Raw genomic sequence first — 11,654 nt, forward strand, 5'->3', positions numbered from 1 at the left:
GAGCTGGAGAGTAAGCATTGGTGAATTAACCCAAATACTTCCACCTCCTCCCCCCCTCCACATACACACACACACTAACATGTACATACACCCAGACACACACACACCCCCAGAGGACTTGATGTTTCACAGTTTCTGATTGGGGCTGGGAAAACCCCTTTGCCGGTGAAACCCCAATAATAGCAGTCCCTGATATCAGAGAAACCCCAATTGACAAAGACCCCATCAAACAAACTCTTTGAGTATAATAAAGATCCAGCTAACTGACCCACCCTGTTAGCAGAAATCCCATAAAAAGAGAAATCCCACTCATTAAAAAGAGACCACAATTACAGAGAAACCTCATAAATTGAGACTAAGGGAGATGTCATTAGCAAAGTCCCCACTGACTGAGACTTTGTTAGTAGAGACCCCATCTGGAAGCAAAGAATCTTGCTACTGGGATCTCCCCTAGCAGAGACAGACCCCTACTTATCCTGGCCTGGTTCTGCCTGACCCGTCATCATAACTTAGATAAATAGAATTATTATTAATTATCACTATTCATTATTCTCCATTCATAGGGTGGGTTTAATATGCATAGGCCTGGCAGCCACCTCCCTCACCTTGGAGGTCACCCCACCACTGGGAATGGTCCCCACCCTACTCCCTATTAGGCCAATAACCCTACCTCCCAGGTTCTAGCTCCTGAAGAGGGGCACCCAGGGGACAATAAATTATCATTATTAATTATTATTATTGTGTTTATAAAAGGGGGGAAAAGCTGTGAAAATGATATAATGAAGCAAAAGGTTGGGAGAGAACGGAGTGGGAGATGGAGCTAGGGAGAAGTAAGAATTTTAGAGAACCAAAGACTTTAGAAATCTAGGCAAATCAGAGGCCAGAAGGCGCAGTGGAAGCACCTAGCACAATACCCCACTCATTGTAGGTGCTCAATAGATATTAGCTGAATGAATAAATGAGCAGTGAGATGGAATGAATAAATGAATCCCTGATCAACCCCTTGGGGACTCAATTGATGATAGGCCCCCTGATCAATCTCCCACTATAAATAAATGTATGGAAATTAGGGTGGGAGACCAGAGATAATTCAGGCTAGGGGAGAGCAACCAACAATTAGTTTGGGAAGCCAGGGTAAGGAAAATGGCGGAGATGATGCAAGGGAAAGAATACTGGAAGGGAAGATAAAAGAGAGGAAGGTGGGCAGCTTGGGATGTCAAGTTTGGAGGAACAAGGGAAAACCAGGGTTAAAATGAGGAGAGGAAGAGGAAGTGTTAGGAGGACAATTTAGGGAGTGTGTCAGAACTAGGTGGGCTAGAGTGATAGTAGGCAGAGGGCAAATCAGGTATTTGGGAGCAAGGCGCAGTGAGATTGGGACTGAATTTGGGCAGTGTGGTGAACACCACAAGGGGCAAATAAGGGAAACAGAACAAATAAGGGAAAACAGAAAAGGTGGCAAGGGAAGTAAGGGATGAGCGATGGGGAGAGGGAGTAAGGCAAGCTACAGAGAATGGGCAGCTGGGGAGGGCCCTTGATTCAAATCTCCAGTAGGCTGCTCTGTTCTGGGCTGCCTCCTGGGGCTTTCTCGGGTGGAATGGGGGAAGCTGTTGGCCTGGGGGCTTGGCTGCCCTCCTCCTCAGCTCCCCGGACCTCCCCCAGTTCCTTGGGGCCAGAAGAAGGGGGCCCAGGGCCAGGCTCGCCATGGGTGCGCTGATGCTTGCTCAGGTGATCGCTTCGGGTGAATCTCTTTGAGCAAAGCAGGCAGGTGAATTTCTTCTCTCGGGTATGAGTGCGAACGTGCCGTTCCAACTCGTCCGAGCGGGTGAACCTCTTGCCACAAAAAAGCCAGTTGCAGACAAAGGGCCTCTCTCCTGTGTGCCAGCGAAGGTGGGCCTTCAGGTGTGAAGCTTTCCCATACACTTTGCCGCAGCCAGGAATGTGGCAGCTATGGATCGGCTTCTTCCTCAGCCCGGCAGCCGCTGCCCCCAATCGCTCCATCTCTTGGCAGTTAGGGCAATCGCAGGTGGAGCGGCCAGCCCCTCCACCCCCATAGGCACCACTGCCCCCTGTGCCTGCACCCCGAGGAGGCTTGTTCCCACCGCCTCCCTCTAACTGCCCTCCGTTGCCTACAGCCTTAGGTTTGTAGACATCCTGGGGCAGGACATGCTGGGGCCCAGGAGGGAGAAGGTGGGGAGCTGGGTAGGGGGCAGGGTTGAGTGGAGCAAATTCAGAAGGGTAGGTGGGGAGCTGGGGGTTGAGTGGAGTTTGAGTTGGGCCAGTGGACAGGGTCCCTTGTAACCCATCACTCTGACTTTGCCCACCACCTAGCCAGTTGCCCCCTGGATGCATGTCCCACCATGGAGAAGGTGTGTTGCCAGGGCCAGGAGAGATGCCTGCATGAATTCCTGCCTTATACCATGAACCATAGGGGTGTGTCATGTCCAAGGAAGTGTAGACACTGGGCAGGCAGTCAGGAGAGCCATGCCCCTTGGGCACCAGTAGCCCAGGGTCCTGGGTGCTTGTGGGCCCAGGGAAAGAGTGAGAGAAGGGGGTATAGTCATTGGTATAACCTGAAGCTGGAGCTGGAGGGCTGGCTGTAGAGGAAAGGAGGCCATTGGTGCCTGCAAATGGAGCTGGGTAGGCATCACCCATGGCTTTGGGGGCAGAGAGTTCACTGCCTGGAGGGTAGGGCTTCTTTGCACCTGCTTTGCTCACAGTAGCTGAGTCTGGGAGAGGACTGGAGCTGCCAAACTTACTGCAGGCTGCAGTCAGCATTGCCAATGGGCTGGAGCCATAGTGTGCTTCCTCCTGAAGAGAGGGAAAATGGCCATGAGTCAATGGGCAGAGGATGGGAGCCAAGGGCCATGGGATGTCCCTGAGCTGAGAGGGACTAAGCTCAGTGGTCTCCCAGCCTCCTCTCTCTATTCAAATCATCCTCCCCTCAGCTAAGTGATCCACCTAACATACAAGCTGGACCATGTCGCACACAACTGCTATCTCCCTTTGTACCTCCAGGCTAAAATACAAATTCTTTTGGCTTCTAAAGACCTTCTCTAGTCTTTTTCCAGGTTACTCCCTTCCACAAATGATTCAACAACCCTGGCCTCGGTGCTTTTCCTTCACACACAACATTCTGTGTCTTTCCCCCTGGTTGTCCCCATGAAGGGACTGCTCTCCCTTCTGCCCTCTACCTCCCAGCTTCCCTGGCTTTCTCCTAGAGTCAGCTCAGATCCCACCTTCTGCAAGAGGCCTTTCCCAGTCATCCCTCTTATCCCTCAGATTGCTAGTACCTTCCTCCACTTCCTTCTCCTGTTTGCAGTACATATCTTGGATGTGCCTAGTTATTTGTATGTTGTTTCCCAGATTTGAAAGTGAACCCTTTGAGGGCAGGGGTGATATTTTTACCTTTTTGTATCCCCAGCATTAAGCATAGTGCCCACTACATAGTAAACACTTCGTAAATGCTGTCTTCCCAGAGCTGAATATACACTTGCTGTCACTATTTCCTACTCACTGCCTCCAAGAGAACAACTTACTTCCCCTAGGGTCAGGACCCAGAGTGAGCTACCTCTTGGCAAAGTCTTGGGCCCAGGAACAGGGAGGGGACAAAAGGAGGGGAAAGCAGAGACACTGAGACATTGAGAGTGAGCAAAAGTTACCACTGAAGCAGGACTGTGGCTGGAGCAAGAATTTCCTTCAATACTGTAGCAGACATACCCCCCAGCTCCATAAAGCGCCAGCTGGCACCCCAACTTTGGGTGGCTAAGAGGAGCAATGGGCCAGGGATGATGCCAGGGATCTTAGGGCCCTCTCTGAGCTCAGAGACAGCTCCCCCACCCTTGTGGGACTCTCTGCCTCAGCACGAAGATGGCCCCAGGATTAGTTTCTCTTAGAAATGCCAGGGTGCATCTCCAGTGCCTTCCATGGCCGCTGCTGCCAGATCACAGGGCATCCACCTCAGCAGATAGCCTGGCAGAATAGGAGTTAAAAGGCTACACTTCTCTCGCTGAAGAGCTTTAAGTATCCAGTGTCAATTTGGGAGACATCCTTGAAGCATCTTTCTCCATCCAGTACTAGGGAGGGAGTTATTATAATCCTATCCTTAGCATTTCACCAAGAAAAAGACTCTCAGAGGTTAACATCTATGACCTTGTGGCCATGGGAATGAGACGTCACCTGAGCTCCTTACCCATCAGCTTAGGCTCCCTGGGAGCTGGGGTCCTAGCAGCCTTGTAGAACTGAAGTTCTCCAGGAACCCAGAAGGCCGGCACTCATAAACCCCTCATCAGTTAGATATACATGGGACAGATTGTAAGAGTGCTGTGTAAGAAGGGTGTGGAAGAGGGTCCTGGAGCTGAGGGTAGGGCAAGGGTTAAGACACCTGCTTCTTTCTACTGGTCCCCCTTTAGCCCACTCTACTGAAAGACAAAACTGACCACGTCTAGTTAATATGGCTGAACGTTCTGCTGACCTTTCAGGGTTCCCTCTCAGCCTGGCCACAGTAACCCAAACCCCACCCCCACCCCCTCAAACTAGGAACTTTCTAAAGCTAGGGAGAGTATTTTAAATCAGGGCAGGGCTGGGCAGACTCTGGAAAGGGAGAAAGGAGGGTAGGTCTGAACAGGACAGCAATGCTTGAAGAAAAGGGATGAAAATGACAGAGTAAACTTTGAGACAGAGATGAAGAAAGTTAGAGACCCTGTAGGGGGAGACTCCAGGGACCAAGAAAGAACAGGGAAAGGAAGTGAAAGAGAAATAAAGAGAAAAGTAAAGCTTTAGAAAGAAAAAAATATCACTAGACAGAGGAGAGAGTCTGAGGGAGAGGGGGAGGAGGAGGTGGAAATACAGAGACAGGGAAAGGTAGATATATATTTAAAGGAGACAAATAAAAAGACAAAAGAAGAAAATAAAGGAAGATACTGAAGGGATAAACAAGGCAGTTAGGAAAAGGGCTGAAAAGAGAGGGAATAAGAGGAAAGAAAGGGAAAAAGTGGGAGTGGGTTCCGAGAAAAAGAGAAAAGAGGGAGAAGTGGAAAACAGACTTCCCACCTAGGAGAAAACTAACCCTGGTTCTGGGCCCCAGAAACCCCCCAGACCAGCCTCCCTCCCCATTTTCCTCCCCACACCCCCCAGCCCTGCCCGGCTCCGTTGGTTTCTCTGCGGTTGGTTTATTTTTAAAAACGCCGACGCCGTCCCCCCGCCCGGCCCTCTCACTGTGGCCACAGGGGCCTCAGCCAAGCCCTGGGACCCCACCCAGCTGTGGGGAGAGAGGGAGGAAGCGGGGACGGGGTGTGTGGGGGGTGATCTGGGGCCTCTCATGGACCCCAGACTCAGGGAGAGATGGGCCCTAAGGAGACAGGGGAGGGGTGAGGTGGAGGCAGTCAGGACCCTGGGGTCTATTCTAGAGTCTATCTGGAGGCTAGAGAAGTCGGACGAAGGCGAGGCGGGATGCCCAAGTTTCCATCTCTTTGTACCTGAGTTTCCCTCTACAGAAACAGGAATTCCCTCGCTCATTCATTTGAAGCCCTGGACTTTGTTAAAGCTTAGGAGGGCTCCCTGCATCTCAGATATACTTCCTTCAACCCCACTATTTCCCCTCACTCCTTCCTGCAACATTCGAATTCCCAGATCAAATGGGATTCCTTCCTGGGATCCAGGAGTGCAGACCTCTCCATTTAATTCCTCTTCCCCCTAATTGCCGTCTCACCTGGGACCAAAGCCTTTTTATGGATTCTGGAGATATCTTGTCTACCCAAATCATGCAGAACCCTGAGAGGGCTGGGGGGAAGAGAATCATGACAAATCCCTTCCCTTCCCTCGTAAATTATTTCATTTTGATTTATGTTAGCTGAATTTGGGGAGTTCACAGGATCCACAGATTTAGAGATGGAAGGTACCGTAGAGAAGTTCAAACTTCTCATTTTACAGATGGGGAAACTGAGTCCCAGAGCACAGTACGTGGAGTCAGGAAGACCTAGGTTCAAATCCTGCCTCAAACACTTATTAATTTCATGAACCTAGCTATGTCATTTTACTTGACCCAATCTCAGTTTCTTCATCTGCAAAATCGAGGGAAGGAGGAAGGAGAGGTTTGTGTTCAGTGCCTCTAGGATTCCAAGTTCTGTGACTAGCCCTGACACAGAATGTGTGCCAGAGCTGAGATTTGAACCCAGGGCCTCTGATTCCAAATATAGCAGTCTTTGACAGTGTGTGTGTGTGAGAGAGAGAAAGAGAGATAGTGTTGTACAGTACAGATGCTTTATCCTACTCCCAGATCCCCTTTTCCCTATGTCTAGCCTACATTATACATAATATCTTAAGAAATATTGACTGATAGATTACTAATTTCTAGTGTCCAGGCTCTCCGTTCCAAGCTCCCCATTATTTTCTAAGCTTTCCCCATCTCTTAGTTCTAGTTTTTCCCAATTCCCAGTTTTCCAAAGTCCCACTTCTTTCTTCCTTCTGCCCATCTCCCAGGCTGTGTAAGTGTTAGAAGCAGGATGAGTAGCAATGAAAAGGGCTAAGGACCAGTTTCCTCCACTCTCTGGGCCTCGGTTTTCTTCTGATCTCCTGGGCATCCCAAGAGCTAGAGCACTAAAAAAGAATCAGCTGCAACAAGGAGCCCACAACTCCCTTCCACCCTGTTCTGTCCCTCCTGCCAAAGTTTCCTCAGGTGAAAGATAGCTGGGAAAGACTGCAGTTGATAGATAATAAAGGCACAGAAAAGAGGGTCAGTTTTTCACACATGTAACTCTGGTCCTACATTCTCTGCCTACCAGGGTCCATAAGGCCCCCCCATCAGCCCTTCCCCCAGGCACCCTCGCCACGTCAACAGCCCTGACACCCAAGGGCACTATCCCCTCTTGGGCACCTTCCTTCTCTAGCTACAGCCCCTTCCATAGCCTGTGGGGAGGAAAGCCAGAGGGTGGAGAGAGACCTAATCATCTTCTCCTTCTCCCTTTCCAAGCTGAAAGAGGAGTGTAAAGTTCTGGGCCCCATATGAGAAAATAAATGTGTTCTGAGGCACAGTACCCCCTCTGCAACCAGGCAGGCTTGCGGCACACAAATATATCTATTTACATATAGAGACCATCACAATCCTTTCTCCCCATCATATAGCCTCAGATGACACCCATATACACCTACACACCACACTTGTGCATATTTACTCTTTTACACTTCAACACAGAAGCACATGGATGAGCAGATGGACATCCATCCATACTGAAACACACATAGAGTCTGTCTTTGAACATGCAAAATGACCACAGTGCTTACTTGGACTTTTTCACCCATGGGTCTAGAGAGCAGAGGGGAGGCTCAGAATTGGCCCAGACCCAAGAGACCAATGAAAACTGAGGACCCAGGAAAGCAAGCTGGGTGATCCCTAAGCTGCCCTCCAGTTTTAAATGCCAGGAGTCTCGAGGCAGAGAAAGACACATATAAATAGAAAAACAGAGAGAGAAAGTAAGATGTGGAGAACTTGGAACAAGGAAACAGGCCCCGAGTCTGAGCTCTGGGATCCCACTGCCCCTCCCCACTCTCAGCCTCTCTCTCTCTGAATCCCCACCCTTATCCTCACCCTTTCAGAAGCCAAGGGTCCTGGACCCAGACCTCAGAGTGCCCTTGCTGCCTTCAGCTAATGCAGCTAGGGGTGCCGGGGTCCTAGCCCAGAGGGGAAGTGGCCCAACCCGTTCAGGAGCCACCCACTCCCAAAATAGAGCTAAGTTTGTCTTTGGCTGAAAGCTAAATATTTGCAAGCTGGGCAGGCAGCCCTAGACCCCATCCCTCCCCTTGAGTTCCCTCCCTACCCTGGACTCAGGGTCCCTTCTACAACACCCCCCCAACCCTCACCTCCACCACCTCTGACACACACAGGGGCTAGGACTGTCCCAAGCCCTCTTCAAACTCTCCATCTCTTCATTCCCCTGCTCCCAACCCCCCAGGCTAGCATCCCAGTATTCCAGCCCCCTCCCCAACACAAACCAGACACCGATGACGCCTGGGGCCAGAAGTCCCTGGAGCCCCGTCCCCAGCTGTCCACTCCCTGCCCCCTCTGGCCTCGACACCCTCTACTCCTTGCATCCCACCTCCTGTGACCATAAGCTTGTCATCCTGTTTCCCTGCCCTTTCCTTCACTTACCTGCTCCCTGACTCGTCCTCTCTTCCAGCCTCTGAAGTGACCCCTTCCCCTCTCCCTGCCCCCAGACCTCTCTGTCTCTCTCTCTCTCTCTCTCTCTCTCTGTCTGTCTCTCTCTCTCTGTCTGTCTGTCTGTCTCTCTGTCTCTTTCTCTCTCTCTCTCTTACTCCCATGACACCTTTCCTGCTCTGCCCTCCCATTTACATGTTCCTCACTCCCTTTCAGTCTGCCTTATGCTCTCCTCTCCTACCCACCCTCTCTACCCATCAGAGGAACTCTGAGTCCTGACTCCAGAACCTTGGTCACTGGACTGTGTATGACATGGGGGAGACTGAGGCCCACTAAGCCCCAGGACAGCTGTCCCTATGTCTGGGGCGTGGGGGAAGGAATCAATTACCTCTAACAGGGAGGACGCCATCCTGGGGCCAGGGAGTGGGTCCCAAGGAGCCAGGCAGATGAGGAAACTGAGATGGAGCCGGGGGTAGAGATCCAGAGAGAGAGAGGAGGGGAGAGGGGAGAGGGAGGGAGAGAGGTTGACTGGGAGAGATCTAAAGTTAGAAGAAACTGGGGGGGGTTGGGGTGGGGGGGCTGCTCTCTGTCTGTAGGGATCCACCCTCTAATTACAGCTTTCCCTTCGGAGAAGGCTCCCGATCCAATGAGGAGGGCGAGAGAGGGAGGCAGAGGGTCCAAATTTCCTGCTCCATTTGCTGAGCTCCCCAAAGAAGGGATCTAGGGGGAGAATGGAAAAAGGTGCCTGGAGGAAGAGGAGCAAGGGAGAGGAGGGACCCAGGGACAAAGTGATGTTAGGGCCTCCTCAGTGGAGGGAGCTTGGTCACGGGAGGGGGACTGGGGTGCCCTGCCCCGACCTCCCAACTCCAAAGGGATCAGCAGTGGGAATCTTCTCCCAAGGCCCTCTCAGTCTAGGTACCTGAGGTGTCCTGGGCTGGCTGTCCCGGGTCCCTCCTCTCCAGGGGTGCTAGGACTGGGAATGGGTGGGAGGGGGTGGCCTCTGGGCCTGAGCTAGGTCCCAGCCCTTCTCTGGCTTCCACGCCTGTGCTCACGCTGGATCGAGCCCCCGACCACTCCGGCTCTGAGCCCAACTCCAGGGTCCTGCTGCTGCTGCTGCTGCTGCTCCTGCTGCTGCTGCTGCTACTGAGGGAAGAAACAGGAGGGAGAAGGAACAAACCCCAAACCACTAATTAGAGATCCAGGGGGGGGGATGGGGGATTGGGGACGACACTCACACAGAGACTGGAACGCACTGACAAACACTGAGAGGACACACACACATGCTGACAAAGGCACAGTTACACACACCCAGACACACATAAAGAAAGACTGACACACACAGCCACAAATGTGCTTGGTGACAGGAAGCCACACACACACACATACCACTCCACTCCACACTCTGTCCAGCAGGCATCTCCAGTCATACACAGACTCCCACACACTCTCCAGCTTCTTTCCCCCTACATCAGGAACGCTGAATCAGGGGGAGAGTATGTGTGTGAGTGCCCATGGTGTGTTGTGGGGAGGGCCCGGAGGAGTGGAGGCTTTTGCTGTCCAGGTTCCAGGAGTCCCTGTCTGGAAAGGGGCCTGAATGGAAGGAAGAGGATGGACTAAAAGGAAGATCAGGGAAGCTTGTCAGACCCCAACTCTCCTGCCAAAGCCTTAGTTTCTTTGCTAAGAAAACTATTCATTCAGTCAATCAGTCATTCATTCACTAGTTCAATAAATGTTTGCTGAGTAACTGAGATTATGGGCAAGATTCTAGTGAGACGCAATATGGAATAAAATACAGCCCCTGCTCTCAAGGAACTGATGGTCTAAAAAGAGGGAGAAGACACACACACAAGTTAAAAATGCAGACTGTATTGAGAGAGGTACAAATACACTATGAATTCATCTCTCTGGGACGCAGTCTCTTCCTCTGTAAAATAAGGTGCTGGAGTAGATAACTGGTGAAATCTCTTTCTACTCTGAATCCTATGAGTCTCTGATCCTATGGTCATGTTATTAGAGTTCAGAGGAGAGACAGAGACAGAGGACACACAGACACAGAGAGAAGAGTTCTGCCTTGCGGTCATCAGAGAAGCTTCATGGAGGGTGTGAGCCTTGAGTAAGGTCTCTAAGGATGGGTGGGATTTCAAAAGTCAGACATGGGAAAGGAAGGGAGGGAGAGGGTGAGCCAAAGCCTATTCCACTTTGGGCAATGGAACTCCAGAGAAGCTCCATCAATAAGATTTCAAAATTCCTAGGGACAGGGGACAAGATGGCCAGAGGATCATTTCTGATCGACTTTCCTGGTTCCGTTCCAACAGTTCATTTCTCCTCTTCATCAAGCCCTCCTAGGAGACCACCTAGTGGACAGAGTGCTAAACCTGGAATCGGGAAGACGAGTTCAAATCCCCCTTAGACACTTACTAGCTATGTGACCCTGGGTAAATCATTTAATGCTGTCTGCCTTATTTTACTTATCTGTAAAATGGGGATAATAATAGCATCAACCTCCAGAGTTTCTGTGAGGAGAAAATAAGATATTATTTGTAAAGCACTTAGAAAATCTTGAAGCTAACTGCTGAAGATGATGAAATGGAAAATCATCTCAATCATCCCTTGACATTCTAATGCACCAAGACAGAAATGTAATTTCTGTCCATTGTACCGCAATTCATCTTTATCTGTGACAATGCTGCCCGGAGGGAGTTATCATTGCCATGCCTGAGTTCATTCTGCTCTAAAAGGATGGAGGGTAGATCTCAGGAAGGACTTCCCAACTGGGAGAGGTGGGAAATGTGGAGAGAGCAATGTGGGGGAAGAGAGGGAGAGGTCTCAGCCAGGGAATGGGAAAGTGTCTGACCTGAAAGCTGGGGCCTAGGGATGCTGGTGGGGCAGGAGGAGTGTGCCTGGTATTTGAGTGGTGGAACCGGCATCTCGCCCACAGAGGGGCCCAGCCGGCTCAGGTTGTTTCGTAAGATATTTCCCCCCTCCCACCCCACCCCAGCCCCACCCCTGGGAGGAATGATACCCTGTCCCTTTCCCTTTTCTCTCCTCTCCTCTGTCCCCTTTCTCATTCCCCCAGCCCACCGATCTTTTCTCCTTTGTTCAGTTTCCTCCCAGTTGCCAAAAGAAAGTGAAGAGAAAGGAAAAAAAAAGTTCTAGAAATTAGTGTTGGGGGGGATCTGGGCATGAAGGGATTTGAACCTTGGTCTCTCAAAATTCCAAGATTGCAAGAAATGATGAGAAAGAGATTTAGAGTGGGAAAGACAGGAAAAAGTAAAAAGATACCAAAAAAAAACTTCTGAGATGAGGAGACAGAAATGCAGAGAGATAGGAGGAGTAAATAAATGACCAGAGGAAATGACCTGGTTTGTCGAGTAGGCAGAGTTAAGTGGGCCTGGGCAGGTGGAGGGGGGCAGGAATCCTGGTATAAATAGCTTATAATTGTGTCTGATGATTACGTGAGTCTCCTCCACCCGTCTACCCAAGAGGAAGTACCCACGATGGGGTG

At 50.8% G+C, this 11,654-nt stretch overlaps 1 protein-coding gene across 2 annotated transcripts; it reads right to left on the reverse strand.

The window, feature by feature from the left end:
* Nucleotides 1-6: 6 nt before the first annotated feature.
* On the reverse strand, nucleotides 7-9,549 carry SP7 (Sp7 transcription factor). 2 transcript variants are annotated; one of them, XM_069101126.1, is made up of 2 exons: nucleotides 9,069-9,549; nucleotides 7-2,808 (listed from the first exon to the last, which is right to left on the reverse strand). In XM_069101126.1, the coding sequence occupies exon 2, from the start codon at nucleotides 2,773-2,775 to the stop codon at nucleotides 1,537-1,539; it is 1,239 nt and encodes a 412-aa protein (XP_068957227.1). In that variant the 5' UTR covers nucleotides 2,776-2,808; nucleotides 9,069-9,549; the 3' UTR covers nucleotides 7-1,536. The 2 variants fall into 2 exon arrangements, with proteins under 2 accessions (XP_068957227.1, XP_068957226.1); XM_069101125.1 differs by lacking the exon at nucleotides 9,069-9,549 and adding an exon at nucleotides 8,538-8,629.
* Nucleotides 9,550-11,654: the final 2,105 nt, after the last annotated feature.

Source organism: Petaurus breviceps, unplaced genomic scaffold, assembly GCF_028583685.1.
Source record: "Petaurus breviceps papuanus isolate PSGF00001 unplaced genomic scaffold, PetGlider_PUasm1.0 454, whole genome shotgun sequence".
Classification (NCBI taxonomy): Eukaryota; Metazoa; Chordata; class Mammalia; order Diprotodontia; family Petauridae; genus Petaurus; species Petaurus breviceps.

Bases quoted from the DNA above. Each gene is read 5' to 3' on its own strand.
- SP7 (XM_069101125.1), bottom strand. From the start codon at position 8,558: ATGGCGTCCTCCCTGTTAGAG. The intron at 2,809-8,537 runs GTAATTGATTCC...CCCTCTCTTCAG, and splicing joins TGGCGTCCTCCCTGTTAGAG to GAGGAAGCACACTATGGCTC.